This window comes from Mesoplodon densirostris, chromosome 13 (assembly GCF_025265405.1).
Source record: "Mesoplodon densirostris isolate mMesDen1 chromosome 13, mMesDen1 primary haplotype, whole genome shotgun sequence".
Taxonomy (NCBI): domain Eukaryota; kingdom Metazoa; phylum Chordata; class Mammalia; order Artiodactyla; family Ziphiidae; genus Mesoplodon; species Mesoplodon densirostris.
In genome coordinates, this window is record NC_082673.1 from 11,599,101 (window position 1) to 11,622,778 (window position 23,678).

General features: G+C 37.6%; 1 protein-coding gene and 1 non-coding gene across 4 annotated transcripts in view; one reads left to right on the forward strand and one right to left on the reverse strand.

Annotated features, from left to right (window-relative positions):
- MTFR1 (mitochondrial fission regulator 1) overlaps positions 1 to 23,678 on the forward strand; it is a 63,532-nt gene that overhangs the window by 10,735 nt on the left and 29,119 nt on the right. For 2 of the 3 annotated variants that reach the window (XM_060115662.1, XM_060115663.1), the window contains exons 2-4: positions 2,165 to 2,304; positions 9,212 to 9,310; positions 17,239 to 17,354. In XM_060115662.1, coding sequence (XP_059971645.1) covers positions 2,242 to 2,304; positions 9,212 to 9,310; positions 17,239 to 17,354 — 278 coding nt within the window. In that variant the 5' untranslated portion in view covers positions 2,165 to 2,241. Of the gene's footprint in view, positions 1 to 1,325; positions 1,401 to 2,164; positions 2,305 to 9,211; positions 9,311 to 17,238; positions 17,355 to 23,678 lie in introns of all 3 variants that reach the window. The other variant, XM_060115661.1, reaches the window with a different exon arrangement.
- Positions 19,981 to 20,087, reverse strand: LOC132501102 (U6 spliceosomal RNA). The gene has a single exon (XR_009534142.1). It is a non-coding gene; the product is annotated as a U6 spliceosomal RNA (small nuclear RNA).

Consider the following 23,678-nt stretch of genomic DNA (forward strand, 5'->3'; position numbering starts at 1 on the left):
ATCTTCCCGGACCAGGGCTCGAACCTGTGTCCCCTGCATTGGCAGGTGGATTCTTAACCAGTGCACTACCAGGGAAGTCCGAGAAATTAGTTCTTATGTGTACCTTGCTATGTTATGTGCACAAATTGTTTCAGCAACTTTATTTATAGTAGCTAAAAAATGGAAACAACCCAAATGTTCATGAACAGTAAGTTGGGTAACACAACACTGTAACTCAACTGTACTCCAATAAAGTAAAAGAAAAAACAAACAAAAAAGCCCCCAGTAAACTGGGCAAGTAAATTGTGGTATAGTACCACAACAAACTACTGAACATCAGTGAAAAAGAACTGTGATTCACGAATTATGTGGATAAATGTCACAGACAATGTTGAGTGACAGAAGTCAGACACAGAAGAGTACATGCAGCCTGCGGAAGTGATAGGCTGTACAAGTTAGGGTAGTAGTCAGATAGGTGAGGCATGGATATCGACTGGGTAGAGGCCCAAGGGAGCTCTTGGGGTTCTTCAGATGTTTCACATCTTGATCTGGATGGAGGTTCCACAGGTTTATACGTATATAAAAATTCATTAAGCTGGACGTACTTAAAATTTGTGCACTTGTCTGTGTAAGTTATATCTCAATTTTTAAAAAAGTGATAGGTTTTCCAATTACATAAAACCATCTTTTTTCTCTGACCAGTTTTGTCAGTCATCTCCAGCTTATTTTTGGCCCTTTGCACTTTTTATTCCCATTACCTCTCAGAATATTCATTCTTATAGGCAATTATAGATGTTGGTAATATTAAAATATATGTCTCGCCGAAGTTCTAGTCCCGACCATTTCTTTTTTATCAATAAATTATGTGTTCCTGTCAGCGCTTAGAACTCTTTCATTGCATACTTTGACCTGTCCTTAGGGCTGGGCTCTTTCTAGTTCATGTTTCACTCAGCGTCTGGCGTATTTGTGGCAACTTTATCCTGCCCCCCCCCCCATTCTTTGTAATTCTTCATCAAGTTCTCCTCAAGGTGTAGACCACAAACGTTATTTCTGGTCCACAAAGGGGTAAGCCTATATCACAATGTAAATCAAGTATATCACTAAGTACAGGGGTCTGCAACCCCTGAGCCGCGAACCGGTACTGGTCCACGGCCTGTTAGGAACCGGGCCGCACGGCAGGAGGCGAGCGAGCGGAGCCTCATCTGCTTCTCCCTGTCGCTCGCGTTACCGCCTGGACCATCACCCGCCCTCTCCGTGGAAAAACTGTCTTCCGTGAAACCGGTCCCTGGTGCCAGAAAGGTTGGGGACCGCTGACTAAGTACTGCTTTCTTTTGTTTTTTTTAAAGGCTTCCTTGACAAGGAAGCAGCACATTGATTTATAGTCTGGTGTAAACTTGTCACGTTGGAGACCAGCACTTCAGGTAAACTGGTTTATGCCATATGAGTTCATAATTCTATCCGATATACCGTATATTGACGGGGAGGTGAGGAGGGTGAGTGGCAGGGGTTATAGTGCCAGTGAGTGTGGTTTGTTGTTATTTTTGACCTTCTGGCCTCTGAATTCCTGTTTTATGTTTCTGGAATTCCTTTATGATTTTGGTGGGAGCCAGAATCGGCTTGTAACTATAGCCAGGTAGATTCGGCCAAGCAAATGCCGCCAGTGTGGACAGCAACTCAGGAGCCAGTGGGACAGGAAAGTGGGAACTGGTAGGTTCTGTCCTGGCAGGGGTGGCAGTAGCAGGTGGCAGTGGTGTCTTCCAAGACCGGTTCTGCTGCAGTTTTGGATGTCTTTCCTGGCTGTGTAGCCTATAAGTTTCTTCTAAGATTGGTGTCTACTGGGTGTCTCTCCATAAACATATTTTCTACTTATGTCAGCCACAGTAGATTTTTGTTGCTTCCAAGGTAGAACCCTGACTGGAAAAGAAATACTTAAAAAAATAAGAAAAATTGCACCATTAGTTTATTTAAAGTGATCACCAGTAAATTTTTTTTCTTTTTTTTTTTTTAAATTTGTTTTATTTATTTTGGCTGCGTCGGGTCTTAGTTGAAAAATTTTTTCCTTAAGTAAATGTATACACACAAAGGTTTAAGATGTAGACTAAACTTACTTGTGAGATGTGTTGTAGATAGTAAAGATTCTAAATAATAATTATTTCACTTTAGTATTTACATTTTAAAATTTCAGTGTGCTTTATGGACCATGTGCTGCTATGTATGCCTGAAGTACTTGAAATGCAAATTTGGAGAGACTTTGCCATCTAAATGCTTGGCTGGATTAAACGCCTAATTAGGATGGTTTTTCAACAGGTTGGAAGCATGCAATCGGTGAGTGCTTGGAATTCATTTTTAAAATCCAGACATTGAGAATTTTTTCTGAGAAAAATGAATCTTATGTATGGCCAACTTACGTAGTATTTAATTTGCTTACTATTTAAATCATGGAAGTGAATCTTTACCCAGCATCCTAAGTAAGGGATGGGTTGGTTACATTGAAAACTTAACCAATATTCATGTGACTGTTAAAAGCAATGCATTTGTTGTTAGTGAGGAAAAGGCTTAAATGTATATAGAAATCATTGAATAAAATATGTTTGACTAATGCTTGACAACTCTGAATGTTGTAGAACTGTTAATATTGAATGCTCTTATAATGTGTTTTATCACACAGCTGTTTAAAATGTAAGTCATGTCTCCTAAAATATAATAACTATAGATACAAAGAAAAAAATTAGTGTAATATGGTTATTCTGTGCCAAAGATGTTCGGATCTTGACATTTTTAAAAGTATTTTCTACTAATAATTTTTTTTTCAGATCCAGTGTAAAGTTATTAGAGCAATACTTGTGCCAAGCATATTTTGTGGAATATCTGTTTCTCGTTTTCACATTCAGTGTCATTGGTGACATGGAATTACGTTGTATTCATTAAAGATATAGGCAGGTTACATAATTTGAATATGAGTATACTTTTTAATGCACTACTTTTACTTTTTTGTTTTTATTTTGTGTCTCTTTGAATCTTGCTAAGAGAAGGTTGAACGTTTTGTTTCCCCAGTCCCACAAAGTTCCATCTGTTTTCTTTGGAGATAAAAAGCAAAGAACCAAATAACATTACACCCCCCCCCCTTTTCTTAAAGATTTTTTTTGATGTGGACCATTTTTAAAGTCTTTATTGAATTTGTTACAATACTGCTTCTGTTTTATGTTTTGGTTTTTTGGCTGCGAGGCATGTGGGATCTTATCTCCCCGACTGGGGATCGAACCCGCACCCCTTGCATTGGAAGACAAAGTCTTAACCACTGGATTGCCAGAGAAGTCCCTACCCTTTTTTCTATTTACATAATTTTGAGTATTATCTTTTGGACAAACAATAGGAAAATGGTTTGTAAAGTTAATACTTTCCATCTTTTTCAGTTACGTCTTCTCATGTTTTGAACTTCACTTAATGCAGTATACCACCTTTCTCAATTGCTACTTACCATCATTTGGCTACATAGGGTAGGTTAACATTTCAGTACTGACAGCAAAAGAATGTCTTTTCAGAAAGTCAGGAAGCTTTTGTTGCTAATGATTCCCCCAAAGTGAAACTTTACAGTTTATGATTCCTATTTATTTGCAATTTTAGTAAGAAGTGTAGTTGAGTGGAAAGATTGTATGTAGGTCTTGGATTCAAACAAACCTGGGTATGAAATTGATCTCTGCCAGTTACTTTCTTCACCTACAGGTTACAGGTAGGAAGAACTACTACTGCACAATGAACCTGCGGATTACACGGCAGTGTTTGTAAAATACCTATCACAGTGGCCTGTATGTAGTGTAGGTACATTCAGTGACGGTTCACTTCCTACTGTTTTGCTCTGTCATCCCCCTGCCCCCGCCCCAAGTCAGGCAATGTGACCAGTGCTGATTGAGGCTAAAGTGCAGAATTTTGTTTCAGGAGCAGATAACACACTTTATTTAGCTTAGTTTATTTATTTAGCTTTGTTCATTTTGAGCTGTAACACGGGTGCCTTTCATCAAAGAATGGACCAGGTAAGAGAGCATTAACTTGCTCCCAATATTGTAATCACAGCTGAGGGCCTTTTCTGCCAATAGACGGAAAGATCATTTTTTGTGTAACATATAATCATCACCTTTAATCAGTTAACTGAAAATCTATATAAAAATAAATTTTCTCCTAACATTAAGCAATTTGACCCTTTGGAGTTATTTTCTATCTTAGTTTCTGGGATCTCTTAGCCTGCTCCTTAAGAGTAATCTGAATATAAAAAAAAAAAAAACTTCTGGGTTTCCCTGGTGGCGCAGTGGTTGAGAGTCCGCCTGCAGATGCAGGGGACACGGGTTCGGGACACAGGTTCGTGCCCCAGTCCGTGAAGATCCCATATGCCGCAGAGCGGCTGGGCCCGTGCGCCATGGCCGCTGAGCCTGCGCGTCCGGAGCCTGTGCTCTGCAACAGGAGAGGCCGCGATAGTGAGAGGCCCGCATACCGCAAAAAAACAACAAAAAAAACCTTTTTAATTCCATCTTTCAATGATAAATACATATTTCTCACTGCTTTGATATATAAATGAACTTGGTACTATATTTGAATGTATTCAAGAGCAGAAAATGTCTTCATTCTTTGCATATTTTGTCTGCTTTAAACAAAAAGTGCAGGTTTTGAGATCTGCGTTTTGTTTTTGCCATTAGGCCAGCTGGTGATGATTAGCTCTTTGTATTTTACCATACGCATCAGCACCATCACAATAGCTATCACTGATCGGCTTGGTATGCCCAGTCTTTTACATGTATTTTGTGTGTTCACTAGGACACTTTTTTTTTAACAGATGAGAAACCTGAGGTTCAGAGTGTTTAACTGACTTGTGCAAAGTTACCTGACTAATAAGTGGCAGAGCTGTAATATGAACCCAATTTTGATTCCAAAATCTTCTTTTTAGTGTACTTTGCTACCTCTTACAATAGAAGGGGAAGAAGACGATATTCATTCAAGTTGTGTTATATTTAAATACCTTAACTCAGTTTTTTGAAAGAATTTATTTATTTTACTTATTTTTGGCTGCGTTTCGTCTTCGTTGCTGCTCACGGGCTTTCTCTAGTTGCAGCGAGCGGGGGCTACTCTTCGTTGTATTGCACGGGCCTCTCATTGCAGTGGCCTCTCTTGTAGCGGAGCACGGGCTCTAGGTGCGTGGACCTCAGTAGTTGTGGCGCATGGGCTCAGCAGTTGTGGCTTGCAGGCTCCAGAGCTCAGGCTCAGTAGTTGTGGCGCACGGGCTTAGTTGCTCTGAGGCATGTGGGATCCTGCATTGGCAGGAGGATTCTTTTTTTTTTTTTTTTTTTTTTTTTTGGTAGTACGCGGACCTCTCACTGTTGTGGCCTCTCCCATTGCGGAGCACAGGCTCTGGATGCGCAGACTCAGAGGCCATGGCTCACGGGCCCAGCCACTCCGTGGCATGTGGGATCTTCCTGGACCGGGGCACGAACTCGTGTCCTCTGCATTGGCAGGTGGACTCTCAACCACTGCGCCACCAGGGAAGCCCCGGCAGGAGGATTCTTAACCACTGCGTCACCAGGGAAGCCGAATTCTTATTTCTTAATGAAATCGAATTGTCTAGTAAGGACAGTTTTCTCCCTGCCCTCTCTCTTAGATCTGAAAAGATATTAATGACAGTTCATCTTTAGAGGAAGCCTTTCCTTCTCCAAACAAGTGTACTGACAAGGCACAGTTCAGCCACCAGTTAGGGTAGGAGATGCACTTGGGCCATACAGCCTCCCAATGCACAGATGGTGACTTTCCATGCCATCTGTTCATTATTTCTTCACAGCCATTTACAATTTCTCCCCCTCCATGAGGGCTGAATAGAAAAAAATAAAGTTAAGACCTAGTTTTAGACTTCTTGGAAGTTAGCTGCTCCCTCCCCTTACTTTTTCTTCAATCCAGTGAAGGTTATGGCCCCTCTTCTTTCTAAATATCCCAGTCATTAGCTTATATAGACTCCTGCTTCATAATTTTTGGTGCTTAAATGCTATGCAGTTCACAAGTAACAGAACAGCATTATGTTAGTCCACTGTGTATACTTGAAAAAATAATCACATAAGGCAATGTGTTCTTTTACTTTCCTTAACTTTGCATCAAAAGCCTAAATAGGGCCTCCCTGGTGGCGCAAGTGGTTGAGAGTCCGCCTGCCGATGCAGGGGATACAGGTTCATGCCCCGGTCTGGGAGGATCCCATATGCCGCGGAGCGGCTGGGCCCGTGAGCCATGGCCGCTGAGCCTGCGCGTCCGGAGCCTGTGCTCCGCAACGGGGGAGGCCACAACAGTGAGAGGCCCGCATACCGCAAAAAAAAAAAAAAAAAGCCTAAATAGTCTACTTATTTCTTATAAGTAAAAGCTGCAGCTTTGGCCACCTTCCCTTGTTGAAGGCACCTGGTATTCTTTCCTTCTGATATAAAGCAGATGGGAAGATAATAGTTGAAACTTAGCCCTGAAGCCTGCATAGCAAGGAAGGCTAAAAGCTGGCAGAAATCTTAGTTTCTGACCTTGGCAAATCCTTTTGGAACTTTTCTTCGTGAGCTTTTGTCCTCTTCATCTGCAGTTCAGATCTTTGCTTACTGGAGGGATGGAAGATTCACATTAGACTGTGTAATCGTCACATTGTGATGTATAAATAGCATTCTCCTACATCATAGGAGAGTTCTGATTCATGGCTAATTAGAAGACACAAGAAATGATTGAATGGTGTAGTTACTATTGCCCTATGGATATTTTTTTAAAAGATCGATGCCTGTTAACATGTATAAGGTAAAGAGTTTGCTTAGATACTGTCTGTTTTAGAATTACTTGCCCTTCTTATTTTTTCTTGGCCTCTTTTTTTTTTATCTTTATTGGAGTATAATTGCTTTACAATGGTGTGTTAGTTTCTGCTTTATAACAAAGTGAATCAGCTATACCTATATCCCCATTTCTCTTCCCTCTTGCTTTTCTTGGCCTCTTATGTTGAGTGTGTAAGGCTGTGATTCTTCCCTTTTTCCTCCTCTTGGTCCTCATGTGTTATTAACACTATTCATGTGATAATCCTCTGTATGATCATTGGTTTGAATGATTTGCTTTCCTGAACTCCACGTAATTCTCTTCTAAGCTTCACAGTAACTTTACCTCTTATATTCTTTGTTTAATATTCTTATTTCAGTATTGATGTCTTCTTATCTTTCCACTGACCAGTTTTCCAACCTGTCCATCCTTTTAATTTATATTGCTAAAACAGGAGTTATAGTTTTTGTTGGTTATAGTAGCCAGTGGAGGTTATAGTACTTTCTGGAGCTCTCCCAGGTAAACAGTCAGTGAAACTTTGAACATTTTTTTAAATCCATTTTTTAAAAATTGAAGTATAGGGCCTCCCTGGTGGCGCAGTGGTTGAGAGTCCGCCTGCCGATGCAGGGGATACGGGTTCGTGCCCCGGTCTGGGAGGATCCCATATGCCGCGGAGCGGCTGGGCCCGTGAGCCATGGCCGCTGGGCCTGCGCATCCGGAGCCTGCGCATCCGGAGCCTGTGCTCCGCAACGGGGGAGGCCACAACAGTGAGAGGCCCGCATACCACAAAAAAAAAAAAAAATAAAAAAAAAAAAAAAAAAAAATAAAAATTGAAGTATAGTTAATTTACAGTGTTGTGTGAGCTTCAGATGTACAGCAAAGTGATTCAGTTATACATATATTTGTATATATCTGTTCTTTTTCAGATTCTTTCCTATTATAGGTTATTACAAGACACTGAATATAGTTCCCTGTGCTGTACAGTAGGTCCTTGTTATTTATCTGAAACTTTGACCATATTGATGATGAGAATTATATGAGCAGAGGCAGATGCCAGAGGTATTATATGTACCCCGTGATCCTCACTTTGATTCATCCTGTTAACCTTAAATTGGATTTGATTGCTAAAATCTAAGACGTCAGATTGCTTCTATACTCGTTTTACAAGTTGTGCATGCTTTTAGAATGGTCTAAAGGTCTAGGTAGGGTTATGTGTTGGAGCCATGGCTGTTTACGTAACATTGCTTGGTTCAACTGTTTACAGTAACATTGCTTGGTCATACTGTAATTCCATTCTTTAAATTAGAATGGGCATGGAGTGACTTTAAAAAGGGGTCAGTGTCCATTGCTCAGAATACATGCCAGCTGATTTGGTACTATTTATTTAATAGTTTTAGGATGCAATTGAATATCTCAGTTGAATGAATTAGTAAATAGTCATATCATTCACATTCTTTTTTTTCCAAATTGCTTTTAATAGTATACCACCTCTCTTTACCTCTTCTGTCCAGGCTTTCAGGTATAGCACTCAAAACAGATGGATAGTTTTTCTCTTTAAGGAAAGAGCATATACTTGGGGAGAAGTTTCAAGGTACAATTCGTAATGATTTAACATCCTGCCTGTGCATTTTTGGTTTGCTTTTTGCTTTGGAGGTTTGTGTTTGTTTTTGCTTTAAGCATAGCATAATGTCCTCTGTGTGTTATGATTTCATCTGAAAAATTCCGCTCATTAGGGTTATCACTAGCCTATTTAGTACTTTTGTATAAATTAGGAAAAGACACCTTTCCCCTGAGACAAGGCCTCACAAGAAGATGTAGTACAACTGGAGTTTGGCCCCCACTCACCCTTGGCCAGGCCTTCTTGTGCAGCAAACAAAATGCAGCATCCTGCATCGTACAAATTCAGATTCTGAACTTTGTACTGATTTGCATTTGTTTTGAAAGTCTATTATAAGTAGCTTGTAGTTTTGAAAAACTTATAAAATTCTAAAAATATAGCAGAGGAGATAAAATAGTTGCCTCTGCAGAGTAGTATGAAAACCTAAGGAAAATAGATGAGTTTTTACTCCTAATATGATTTTATTTTACAATTACTAGTAGTTCTTTTTTTTTTTTTTCCTTTTGGCATGCTGCATGGCTTGTTGCATCAGATCCCCAACCAGGGATTGAACCACCAGGGAACTTCCACTAGTTGTTCTTTTACATTTTTATATAATGCCTTACATTAAACTTTATTGTATTAGTAACAGCCTGCTGTATATATTCTTTAATTTTTAATTGAGAAATATTAGCTCATTTTCCATAACATATAGAGCTTTGTGATCCCATAATTAATGTGTCAGCATGTCATGCAATTAATTGTCCAGTGCTTTGTATTAACAGTTCTGTAAGTCTTATAATTAAACTTTTGTTTTTTCCTACTTAGGTACTTTGGTCTGGGAAGCCATATGGTTCATCTCGAAGTATCGTAAGGAAAATTGGTACTAATTTATCTCTGATCCAGTGTCCAAGAGTTCAGTTTCAGGTACTGTATTTTATATATTTCAGATTTTATACTAATATGTGCTTTTGTGATGTAAATAGGCCAGACAGCTTTAAAAGTACTTTTTGACCCTCTCCCCTCTATTGATGCTGCTATCAATAAAATAAAAGAGGATAAAAACCACGGTAAAGTCTTTCTAATTTTAGTTCCTCTGTGAAGTGATTATTCAAGCTCTGTAAGACATTTATCCTTAAGAATACATACGCAGACTTAGAAGCATATAATAAGCCAAGCAGTTGTTAATTCCCAGGTGACCTTGAGCCCTGTCTTCTAGCACCAAATCAGGAGTAGCTCAGCTCTGCTTGGAGATAAGTTCCTATTTTCTTGCTTTGGGTTTTTGTTCCTTACGGTTGTTTTAGTGTGAGACATGTATCACATGGCTTTATTCTTGTTTTTCAGTAATTCTCTACAGTAGTAATAAGAAAATCTTTTAGTTCAACATTTAAGTATATAAAGTTCAGCAGATAATCTATACCAATTTTAAATAATAGATTAGCATCTGAAATGTGGAAGATAAGTTTAACTCATAATTCAAAAGGTCAAAAGTGTCCCCACGAGCTTCTTAGATGTCTTACTTATAAATCACTCCTCCTTGTAGAGAGAGTTAAAAATCTGTTTCTAAGTAAGTGGTAGAAATTAGCATTTGTTCAGGTTGACTAACAAGGTTGGTCATTGTTATGCCCACTTGCAGATTGACTGGCAGGACCTTTGTGCATCAATCTAGAGATTGACAGATTGGAACTTTCCAGAAGTAATTTTTATCAAATGATGGGCTTTTTTAAATCAAAGTAGAGAAAGCTGTGATAGTGATTCTCTCAAGCACAATTTCTGAGAATTCAGTTCACGGAGACACCAACTGCTGATTGCTCTATTTGCCAGTTTCCTTCAAATAACTATTGTGTTAACTAAGACTTTGTAACTTTTCTTCTGATTGCTCCATTCCATTAAAATTTTATCTGTCTGCTTAACCTAGTTGCAGGAGAACTTGCATTTGTGTTCCCATAGCTAGAGATGTATGAAAGGACATAGAGATTATCCAGCATTTTCTGGTAGCAACCCAAATCTGCCTTGACAGTCAGTGGGCCGAAGTACTAGGGCCAAGTTCATTTTCTTGGCAGGATTCTCTTTCTCAATGTTATTAGTCACTTAGAAACGTCTGAGCAGAATAAGAGTTTTAGGTTTAGTATGGAGCTGCATTTGAAAAGAGATAGATTAACATAAAGGAGAGGAGTAAGGTAAGAGAAATGTTGGTGACCTACTTGAGAATGTAATAGAAAACAGAAGACATTTGTTTATAGTGAGATTTTTTTACTTCCAGGCAGTTTTGTAGCATGCTGCGTCTTTTCAAATTCAGCATCAATCTTAAAGTGAGTGTTTTATCTGCTACTTAATTTAGATATTTTAAATCTGCTATCATTCTTCTGTATCTTCTGGTTTTTTAATTTAATTTTTTTACTACATCTATCAGAAATATAAAAAATATAGAGTCTTCAAAAAATATAAGGGATGCAGTTTAAGAGTAATAAAATTGACAATTCATTTTTGCTATTTTTTGGCTCATTTGGAGGTTTTGATTGATATGGAATGTATTTGGACTGTCTAAGAGTCCAACATGAGTAAATACTGCTATAGAAATTCTGGAACTAGGGAACCACCGTGGGACCCAGGGAGGGAGACAAAAGTTGAAATAGATTAAACTTGAGAATGAGGTGTTCATGGGTCAATTCAGAAGCAGGAGTTAGCAGTCAAAGCCAGTCCTTTGTTGTCCTGGGTGATTTCACTGTCTTTTGGAACTTAGTCTCGCATTTCCTTTTCTTCCTCTGCTCCTGTTGACTTTCACTTCTATTCCTTGTACCCAGCACTCAATAGGCATTACCTCAAGTTGGTCGCTCTCACAACAGTTTCACCTCCAAAATCTTAAGCCTCAGTATGTTCCTTCTAAATCACACCATCTTTTCATTGTTGTCAGCTGACCCATATATCTGCAGACAAGTAAGACTCTCACATAAATGATGGGCAAGACAGGCATGTTACTTTGTGTTGTGAGGGTTAGACAAGATACTCCACGCAAAGCCCTGAATATCGTAACTGGTACATAATTAGCACACAATAAAAGTATGCTAGTGATGGGATTTTATTGTTATTGACACCTTGCAGCAGAATAGCAGATTAATCTACTTGGTTGTCTAAGTGAACTCCCTGATTTTACAGATTGGATTTTTTTTTTTTCTTTGGGCCGTGCCGCTTGGAATGCGAGCTCTTAATTCCCGGACCAGGGATCAAACCCATGCCCCCTGCATTGGAAGCCTGGAGTCCTAACCACTGGACTGCCAGGGAATTCCCAAAACTTTTGCCTTTTTTTTTTTTTAAACAAATTGGATTTCTGTGTATTTATAGTTTCACAAATCAGAACACAGATCAGCACATTTATTTACACCTTCATCCAGTTAATGGGCCCCATGAATATTGGGCTGGGAATAAAATGAGGTAATGAATGTTAAAAAAACATATGAAAGCACTCAGTGTTTCTTTGCTCTGTTGGAATGGAGTTCAGAGGTTTTGATTTGCAGTGGTTCTCAATCCTGGCTGCATGATTAAATCACCAGGAGCTTAAAAAAATAAAATATCCATGCTCAGGCCCCAGCCTCCTTGCAAAAACACTTACGGAACGTATAAAGAATATAAGGTGTCATCCAAGGCTTACTAAATCCGAATTTCATATATTCGATTTTTTTTTCATTTGTTTTTTAAAACCTCTTCAGAAGCTTCTCATGCAGCCGAGTTTGAGGACTTCATTTACAGATTGTGTGTTAGTATTTTGCTAAAGAAAGTTTACAGCAGTAAGATAATTATCTATTGGCAAATTATGAAAGTAATCACTAAAGCACCTTTAGGGTCATTTTTATAAATTTCAAATTTTATGAGTTAAAGAAAAACATGGAACTTAAGTGTGGCTCATTGGGGTAATAAATACTACACTTAGAAAAATCTAAGGCAAAAAAAAAGTGCTTCTGCATACCATCAGATAAGGGGAGGGTGGGGACTGGGCCCTGTGCTACAGTAGTTTGAATCCCTGCTCAGTAACTGGCCGAACTCTGGGAAATTTAACCTGGATTACCTTTTTTTCCTGTGGAAACCCTGCCCCAGGCTATTTTCTTAGATTGCTAGGAGTGATTGTTGGAATTGGTAGTGGAGGGAATGTTCTGTAACCAAACAAGTAATGAATAAGGTTCTCACCGAAGTCCACACACTGTGACTAAAGGTGGAAGTAAAACAGCCGCCTGCCCCATGGCAGCCCATCTTTATTTAGCAAATCCGCTTGAAATCCATGCATTATGTTAGGTGCTGTTGGTCAGTGGTGAACCAAACGGACACGATCTCTACCCTTACTGGGATATGGTTCAGTGGGAGAGAGATTAAGCAAGGAAATATGCTCATAAGCATAAAACTATAATTTGTACTAAGTGCAGTGAAGGAAAAATTGGCATAGCATGGGGAGACGAACAGTGGTGGTCTGGGAAGGCATCCCTGGAGGAATGACAATTAAGGATTAAAAAGAGCCAGCCCCTCAAAGAGTCAGGGAGAGGGATGGAGGTGGAGCAGTGTTGGCAGAGAGAACAGTAAGTGCAGAGGTCCTGAGGCAAAGACGGAAGTTACTGTTGGGGAACTAAGACAAGGCCCCTCTGTCAGAAGCTAGTGAGGTGGGTGATGTAGTGTGGTATCATCATGGTCTTTGATGTCTGAGCCATCTGAGGAGAAGTACCTGGATTCATACTAAAATTCATTGTTAAAGTTCATGTTTTTCCCAGTTACTGTCTGATAATCTGGACTGTGCTATAGCATGTGATGTCATACTGTATGTGATGTCCATTTCTTGATATTTTTAGCTATAAAATGGCCCTTAAGGGTAACTGAATCCAGATACATGCATTATGTTTTATAAATTTGGTAACATGGCGTAGTAACTTGAAGCCCAACTCAGTAAATAACTAATGTTTGTGATGTTTTATTCATTCTCAGTAATTGACTTGTTTTTCCATGGGGATACTGTTACTTACCTTCCTAGGTTATTTTGAGAGATACACACACACATTTCCTTCCCTCTTGTCTCTCTGGTCCTTTTTCTTCTCCCTATTCTCCCCCTCATCTTCCTTCCCTCCCCCATTCTAGGTGGGTCATGAATAGGAAGGGTTAATAGATGCTCAGTTTTTTTTTTAAGTGACCACCTTACTCAGCAATGTTAGTGCCTGTCTCAGCTAGAATATTTCGTTTGGTGTTCTTTACTCAGGTATACCTCTTGGCCTATTGGTGTCACTGTATGTCACTATATTACAATGCAGAAATTCTGCTTTTACTTTTTCTTACTATGACAGGAATTGGTAGAAAAAGAGGGATAATTAAATCTGTAATTAAAAATCTAGAAGTTTTTTTACCATGTTACTTTTAAGAATACATGTTTTGCATTTGGCTGTAAACAAAAGGTGGTAAAATAGACTGAGTATATTTGCTGTTACACCGTTTTTGGCAAGAAACTGAGAGAATCCTGGTTCCCAATACCAGTGTGTTTATTTTATGAAAAGTCACATGAGGACAAAGCGAGCTCTTCTAATATTTTATTCTAAGTATTTCAACTTTTGTACAAGCTTTATATTTTTCTTTTATGCGTTTTATTAAATAAATCAATTTCTTCAGTGTAGTTTTACATTATCAGAATATTTAAAATTACCTGAAATTACTTCAGTAAAATTCTTGAAGTATAATTGAATCTTGGATAATTTAAATTGTTTCAAATGTTGATTTGAATTTCCTAAGATCAGTAAAAATACAATGCTCTTACTGAATTTTGCTCTGAATGAAATGCTTTTCTTACTTTCTGAAAGGAATTTGGATACTGATAAATCAATAAGTACTAATTTTATTTTAAATTTTATAATGCCCTTGATTTTGAAAAAAAAATTTTCTGTCGTTTTTTTTTTTTTTCTTCCCCTACTAACAATAGCTGTGGTAGGACAGGACCTTGCTGGAACCTTCAGTAAGTTGACCTTTTCTTTTTCAAACTTCGCATTCATCATCCATGCATGTTAGTAGTGGTGTCTAAATCATACCTCCAAGAATTCCATGCCCTCAGTCCCCTTGCCTACAGTGACCTCACCTAAACTAGTAGTTTACTAGGTGAACTGTACTTCCTGTTTCATTCTTAATGCTACTGAGTGCCCATTTCGGCAACAACTGAAGTGGCCTTTTAAAAAAAGATTAGATTTTTTTCAGTTTTATTTTGTTTTTTGTATGAGTTTCCCCAGGGACTTTGTTAGGCTTCTTTTTTGGTGGCATAAATCACTGTTATAATGTAGGTACGTGACTTAAATACTAAAACTACTTTGTTTTGTGGGGCAGGATGTCAATTAGAAATGATACAGGTATTATCAGTTTTGGAATTGGTTCCTGACAGTATCATTAACATTTTCATATCATTGAGTACATGTTATAGACATGGTATTATTTCAGTGATTAAATATAGTCAATGCTCAGTAAGATTACAGACTAAGTCCGTGGAATAATTGTTTTTTTTAAAAGTTTGTGCAAAAAGCAACATTTCATGTTTAATATGCGAAGTGTTACAGATGTAAAATTGAGAAATATTGTATGATCTTTACATTATAAAATAAAATACTTTGAAAGGCTGTCACAGAATGGGTTTAACTTATATTTTTGAGTATTCTTAGAAAAGTATTTTGCTTCCTTTTATGAACAAAAATATCTGGGAAGAAAACAGCAATTTTTGTAGCTTTTATGAGAAGGTAAGAAGTCTTAAGGTCAAAACTAGATTTTTATTTATCTTAAATATACCTTTCTTCCTACCAACTAGTAAGTGTATTGGAACAAAATTTTATTTTCTAAACAAAGAGTTAGGTAACCAAATTGATCTTCATGAACTAGCACCTTAAGGAAGGGACCATTCAGGTTTTACCTTTATGATTATTTGTCACTTGTACAAAATAGCCCATTAAATACTGTATCTTCTAGGAGCTTCCACAGAGCTTGGGGGACCTTCCTGTTCCCGAATCTCCATGTAACCCACTTAGAATCTCCATTTTATAATGTTATGGGGGTATTAATATACCATTCTGTTCTTAGAAATGGATAGAAACAGAATATTGCCAGATTCGCAGGCTCTTGAGACTAGATGTGATGCCCAGTTCATTTATATTATTTAAGTTGTACAAGATACCAATTTACTGAAAACTGTTTGTTTATTGACTTATTTAGATAAGTTTCTGAAACATATAAGGGAGAAGTAGAAAAATCTTCTTTTTGGTTTTTCTTTGATCATGTCTTGACAATGTACTTGCTGAAGCTTATACTTTTTTTCTCTTCTGACCACAGTTACTCCACTGTGTGCCTTAAAACACTGGTATTTTAAAAGCTTTTTCATGTTAATTCCGTTATTAGTTTTTTTGTTTTTGTTTTTGCCCAGGATTAAGTTCTTAAATCTCTACTCTTCTAATATACTTGTTTTCTTTCTTGCCTATACCCCCTTCCTTCCCAAAAGCCATAATTTAAGGCATTTTAAATACTTGATATTCTTAGTATCTTGTTAAAATGTCAGTTTTCTAATACTACTCTATGAAGTTGATAATGTTGGGTAATTATGATACCTGAATGCGTGCACATACCACTAGCCAGTATGTTTAGTTAAAATTTTATTCTTAATAGTAAAGATATATTATTTAAAAATTTTAACCATATTAGTATTATGTGTTTGTATGGTATATTTTACAGTCGAGGAACAAGTATTTTTTTTGAGGTACGCGGGCCTCTCACTGCCGTGGCCTCTCCCGTTGCGGAGCACAGGCTCCGGACACGCAGGCTCAGCAACCATGGCTCATGGGCCCAGCCGCTCCGCGGCACGTGGGATCTTCCCGGACCAGGGCACGAACACATGTCCCCTGCATCAGCAGGCGGACTCTCAACCACTGCGCCACCAGGGAAGCCCGGAACAAGTATTATTTAAGTGTAGTTTCCAAAAGCTTCATCTGGCAATGATAATAGTAAGAAGGTTCAAACAAAGCATGGGTTACTGTAGAAGCTTTCTGATAAATACATGTAAATCTCTTTGGCCTCTTAAACGTTTTTCTTCAATTAAAAAGTCTGCATTTTCTTTTTTATTTAAACCTTACTTCAACTTGTAGGAAGTATTACATTAATCTGATAACTATTATTCATTGGCCATCTGGCTCTGAGGCATTATCCGTATAACAAAACTTAAATTTAATTCAATTAAGTTATTTTTCCATTTTTTGAAGGTCAGTTTCAGAACTTGCATGCTTTATCTTTGTTATATTTATTTCAGCATATTCTGTTCCTTCATCTAGGTGTTTAAGGTTAGCTAGAGAATTCTGTTCTACTGCTATTTGTATTTTTGGTTCTTTAATATAGTTAATACTTTAATTTAAAAATCAAGAGATCTAATGATATTTGAAAATGTATTTTCATTATTATAACAGTGTATCTATATAATATCCCTTTTAAAATATTCCCAGATTTAGCACAAATTGGCCACTGTACTTTTTACTAAATCTCTTCAGAAAAGAACTGATTTATAATGTTTAAATTCTAAAAATTTTCTTAATGTTTTAGGATGAACAGAGGTTTTTGTTTTTTTTAATGAGTCTCATTTGACCTGTAAAATAAAAATTGAAGGAGTTAAATTATAATTCAGAGATTGCATGCACTATTAAACAACAGTATGACATAACTAAAGGTCTCTTTCATGGAGACCTTCAATGGAAATGCTAGAAACTGTCCATGTGTTTGTAATGCTAGAGCTGATGATTTTCCTTAGGTGAGAAAATGTTTTATTCTACCATTGTGGTGCTAGATGAAGAACTCTCCCTATTTGTAACTTACAGCTTACCAGCCCTACAACAGAATGGAGCCCCAGACAGCCAGGAGAGGATGCAGTGGTGTCTTTTGCTGATGTTGGATGGGTAGCCAAAGAAGAAGGAGAGTGTTCAACAAGACGAAGGTTAGTCTGGATGGCTATCAGAGCTGAGATGTGGTATTTAGTATTTTAAAATGATACATTTACAGTATTTCCTTTTATTAGCCTAATTTGATCTCTAGTAACCCAGTTCTTTTCTTTTTTTTTTTTTTGAGCGGTCATCTTTTCTGTTCATTTTAAACACTCAGCTGGTATTTGTAAAGTTCTTAGAGACCTGTAACTGTGTCCTAGTCCTTAAGAATTACAGAATTCCTTGCCCGTAGGAAGTTTACATTCTAAAATGAGAAATCAGAAAGACCTATCATAAATACGTTTAGATAAGTAAGTAATTCTAATGGTCTTATTGAGGCAGAGGAATCACTGTGGATCATATTAGGAAATTTGTATAGTCAAGATAGTCTTTTTTTTAATAGATCTTCATTGGAGTATAATTGCTTCACAATACTATGTTAGTTTCTGTTGTACAGCAAAGTGAATCAGCCATATGCATACATATGTCCCCATATCCCCTCCCTCTTGAGCCTCCCTCCCACACTCCCTATCCCACCGCTCCAGGCCATCACAGAGCACCGAGCTGATCTCTCTGCTATGCGGCTGCTTCCCACTAGCTAACTATTATACATTCGGTAGTGTATATTCTATATATGTGGATGCTACTCTCACTTCGCCCCAGCTTACCCTTCCCCACCCTGTGTCCTCAAGTCCATTCTCTACATCTGCGTCTTTATTCCTGCCCTGCCGCTAGGTTCATCAGTACCCTTTTTTTTTTTTTTTTTTTTAGATTCCATATATGTGTAAGCATATGGTATTTGTTTTTCTCTTTCTGACTTACTTCACTCTGTATGACAGACCCTAGGTCCATCCACCTCACTACATATAACTCAATTTCGTTTCTTTTTATGGCTGGGTAATATTCCATTGTATATATGTGCCACATCTTCTTTATCCATTCATCTGTTGATGGACACTTAGGTTGGTTCCATGTCCTGGCTTCAGGATGAGTTTTGATTCAAAGGAGACAGTATGCAAGAGTTAGAGAAGTGCTTTCATTTATTTGATAGAGCCTGAGTAAATTACTGACTACTCTTCAATCTAATAAACACCTATTCAGCTTATTCAGCTCTTCTTATTAGGCATGAAGGATACATAGATAAAATAAGACACCGTCCCAGCTTTCCAGGAATACTTGGAAATACTTGCTAGAGGAGATTACAAAAGGAAATCAATAACAGCGATCCTGGAAAGACTACTATGTAAATATAGAAGGCCACTGTGGGATGAGAGGTTCAGCAGGGCTTCTTGGGGGAGGGGCTGATAGAGCCGAGTGCTGAGGGGCAGTAGGAGCCTCTCAACCAGGAAGGCTGTATTCCAGGTACAGTGAATGTGCTGAAAGGTACTCATCAGGAGGCCACATGGCATGTTCAGGAAACTCCAAATGGCTCCATGAGGCTAGAGAGTAGCGGAGAAGGCTAAGCTGTAGGAGGTGAATATGGAAAGTAGGTCGAGGTTTAAAGGTCATACATGTTAGGCTAAGAAGTTTACACTTTTTTCCTGAAAGCACTGTAGAGCGATGGAAGCAATGTAAGCATCCTAGGAATAATACCAAATTTGTATTTTAGTTAGATTTCCTTGTAAACAGTGTAAAGAATAGAAGGGAGCCAAGTCAGGAAATAGGCTAAATAAGAGATGATAAGAGTGTGACTAAATTAAGAAACCGACAGAAGGCATGGAGAAAAAGGACAAAATCAAGAGATACTCAGAAGAATTTCAAACTTTTTTAAGAAACTTTTTGGGTATTGGGGTTGAGAAAGGAAGAGTCTAGGATAACTCCCAGGTTTCTGGCTAGGATATGAGAATGGTGGAACAATTAATAAGCATATAGGAAAACAGATTTCTTTCTGGAGGGTGGGAGTAAGAGGTAGTCCAGTGTGGAATATGCTGTGTTTGAGCTTCCTGTGGGACATTGACATTGCTCTAGAGACAGTTTATGTAGCTAGATATTGATAAAGAGTGCTTGCACTTCAACATGTGGATAGAATGGCTGGTACCCGGAGTACTCAAGGACCATATATAAGACATGAAGAGCATTTGTATCCTGGATAAAGCTGGCATTTGGGAGTAAATCAGGAGAAAAAAAAAAAAAAGAAAAGAGAAAGAAGGGACTCCCCTACCTGCCAGAAGTAGCCCGAGAGGCAGAAGGAGAACCAGCAGAGAGTGTTGTCGTGGAAGCAGAGGTAGGAGAGCTTCAGGGAAGGAGAGTAAACGTCCATCGGTATCAGATACTTGGAGGCTGGGTAAACCAAAAACCTAGCAAGTTTCCATTTTGTTTTGCAGTTGAAAGATTATCATTGACTTTAGCTAGAGAGTAATTTCATTTGAGTGGTATTAGCTGAATAAAACAAGAATGAGGTAATCCAAGAGCAAAGAAGGAACTTGATTTGAATGACAAGTAGGAGTGAGGACATGGCAGTAGAAGAACAGACCAGATTATTGCAGGATGAGCAGGTAAAGAGCCTTTTTTGTTTTTCTAAGTCTTTATTGAATTTGTTGCAATACTGCTACTGTTTTATGTTTTGTTTTTTTTTGCTGCAAGGCATGTGGGATCCTAGCTCCCCGACCAGGGATCAAACCCGCAACCCCTGCATTGGAAAAAAATATGGAACACTTCACGAAGTTGCGTGTCATCCTTGCGCAGGGGCCATGCTAATCTGCTCTGTATCGTTCCCATTTTAGTATATGTGCTGCCGAAGCGAGCACAGCCTTTCTTTTTAAAGATGTTTATTTTATTTTTTTGATTAAACTTCTTGAGATAATTGTAGATTCTTCACATGCAGTTACAAGAAAGAATACAGAAGCATTTCCTGTACCCTTTACCCAGTTTTCTCCAGTGGTAACATCCTGCAAAACATGGTACACTATCACAACTAGGATATTGACACTGGTTAAATCAAGATGCAGAACATTTCCATACTATAAGAACCCCTCCTGTGGCCCTGTTATGGCCACACCCGCTTCACTTCCATCTCCAACCCCTCCTTAATGGCAATCACTTATCTGTTCTCCATTTTCACAATTTCGTCATTTCAAGATAGTTATATAAATTGAATCATACAATATACAACCTTTTGGGACTGGCTTTTTTCACTAAGCATAATCTCTAGTGATTCATCCAGATTGCTGTGTGTATCAGCAGTTCCTTCCCTTTTAGTACTGAGTAGTATTCCTTGGTATGGATGGACCACAGTTTGTTTAACTATGTACCAGTTGATGGACATCTGGATTGATTCGTTCTTGGCTTTTATAAGTAAAGTTAATGTAAATGTGTACAGGATTTTGAGCCAGCATAAGTTTTCATTTCTCTGGAATAAATGCCCATGAGGGCAATTGTTGGTTTATATGAGTCATAAGGTAGTTGCGTGTTTAGTTTTAAAGAAACTGACACACAGTTTTCCAGAATGGCTGTATTATTTTACATTCCCACCAGCAGTGTATGGCTAAGCCAGCTTCTCTGCTTCCTCACCAGCATTTGATGATGTTACTTTTTTCCTTTTTTTTTTTTTGCCATTCTAATAGGTGTGTATTGTGCATCTCATTTTAATTTGTGTTTCCTTATTGGCTAATAATGTTGAACATCGTTTCATATGTTTGCCATCTTCATATGCTTTCAAATAAAATGTCTCTTCATGTCTTTTGCCCATTTTCTAATTTGGTTTTCTTTTGCCCGTTCTTTATATATGCTAGGTATGAGTCATTTTTCAGAGGTGTGGGTTTGTAAACATTTTCTCCCAAGTGTAGGGCAAGTAGGACAAGTTAAATCTTATCTTTTCATCTATTTAACAGGGTCTTTCACAGAGCAAAAGTTTTATATTTTAATTCATTCATTTTTCCCTTTTACAGATCATGCTTTTGGTGTCAGTGTAAGAACTCTGTGCCTATGTTAGATGCTTTGGATTTTCTCCTGTTTTTGTTTTTTTCAAGTTTATAGTTTTATGTTTTACAATTAAGTCTCTGATTGTTTGTCTGGTTTTGGTGTCAGAGTAATACTAGCTTCAAAAAATGAAGCTATCTATTTTCTGAAGAGATTGTATAGAACTGGTGTTAATTCCTCAGACATTTATGAGAATTATCCAGTGAACCATCCGGACCTGTAGATTTCTTTTTGGTGAGATTTATCTATCTATCTATCTATCTATCTTATCTATCTATTTATACATACAGAAAGGCATTTTATTTTAAACATAGCAGTGTGTACCTGTCAATCCCAAACTCCCAGTCTATCCCTCCCTCCCACCCTTCCCCACTGATAACCGTAAGTTCATTCTCTAAGTCTGTGAGTCTGTTTCTGTTTTATAAGTTCATTTTAGATTCCGCATATAAGCGATATCATATTATATTAAGTGAAGTAAGCCAGACAGAGAAAGACAAATATCATATCTGTCTCTGTCTGACTTACTTCACTTAGTATGATAATCTCCAGGTCCATCCATGTTGCTGCAAATGGCATTATTTTATTCTTTTTATGGCTGAGTAATATTCCATTGTATATATGTACCACATCTTCTTTATCCATTCATCTGTCGATGGACATTTAGGTTGCTTCCATGTCTTGGCTATTGTAAACAGTGCCTGCAGTGAACATTGGGGTGCGTGTATGTTTTTGTCTGGATATATGCCCAGGAGTGGGATTGCTGGATCTTATGGTAGCTCTATTTTTAGTTTTTTTAAGGAACCTCCATACTGTTCTCTATACTGGCTGTACCAATTTACATTCCCACCAACAGTGTAGGAGGGTTCCCTTTTCTCCACACCCTCTCCAGCATTTATTGTTTGCAGATTTTTTGACTGATGGGCATTCTCACTGGTGTGAGGTGATATCTTATTGTAGTTTTGATTTGCATTTTCTAATTAGTGATGTTTAGCATCTTTTCATGTGCTTCTTGGCCATCTGTATGTCTTCTTTGGAGAAATGTCTTCTTAGGTCTTCTGCCCATTTTTTGATTGGGTTGGGTGTTTTTTTTGTATTTTGAGCTGCATGAACTGCTTGTATATTTTGGATACTACTCCCTTTCTGGTTGCTTCGTTTGCAAATATTTTCTCCCATTGTGTGGGTTGTCTTTTTGTTTTGTTTATGGTTTCCTTTGCTGTACAAACACTTTTGAGTTTAATTAGGTTCCATTTGTTTATTTCTGTTTTTATTTCTGTTACTCTGGGAGACTGATTGAAAAAGATATTGCTGTGCAATTTATGTCAAAGGGTGTTGTGCCTATGTTTTCCTCTAAGAGTTTTATAGTGTCTGGCCTTACATTTAGGCCTTTAATCCATTTTGAGTTTATTTTTGTGTATGGTGTTAAAGAATGTTCTAATTTCATTGTTTTACATTTAACTATCTGGTTTTCCCAGTACCATTTATTGAAGAGACTTTTCTCCATTGTATAGTCTTGCCTCCTTTGTCATAGATTAATTGGCCATAGGTGGAATTGAGTTTTGGTGTGTTTTTAAAATTATGAGTTCAAGTTCCTTAGTAGAGTTATGTGACTGTCTTACGAATTTCATATTGGAAGAGATGTAGTAGTTTGTATTTTTCAATTAATTGTTCCATTTCATCTAACTGGTTAGATTTATGTGTATAGAATTGTTTGTAGTATTTCCTTATTATGCTTTTGATAGCTATGTGGTCTATAGTAATGTATCCCGTTTCATTCCTGATATTAGTAATTTATGCTTTCTCTTTTTTAAATATTTGTCAATTTTATTAATCTTTTCAAAGAACAAACTTTCTCTTTCATTGATTTTTCTTTTTTTCTTTTTTTGGTTTTCAATTTTATTGATTTCTGCTCCTATCATTTTCTTCCTTCTGCTTACTTTGAGTTTATTTTGCTCTTTTTCTAGGTTCTTTGGCTGAGAGTTGATATTATTAATTTGAGACTTTCTCTTTATTTTGAATTTTTGAATTTTATTTTATTTATATTTTATACAGCAGGTTCTTATTAGTTATCCATTTTATACATATTAGTGTATATATGTCAATCCCAATCTCCCAATTCATCACACCACCACCCCAGTCTCTTATTGAAGAGACTTTCCTCCATTGTATATCCTTGCCTCCTTTGTCATAGATTAGTTGACCATACGTGTGTGGGTTTATCTCTGGGCTTTCTATCCTGTGCCATTGATCTGTATTTCTGTTTTTGTGCCAGTACCATATTGTCTTGATTACTGTAGCTTTGTAGTATAGTCTGAAGTCAGGGAGTCTGATTCCTGCTCCCGTTTTTTTCCCTAAAGACTGCTTTGGCTATTCGGGGTCTTTTATGTCTCCATACAACTTTTAAGATTTTTTGTTCTAGTTCT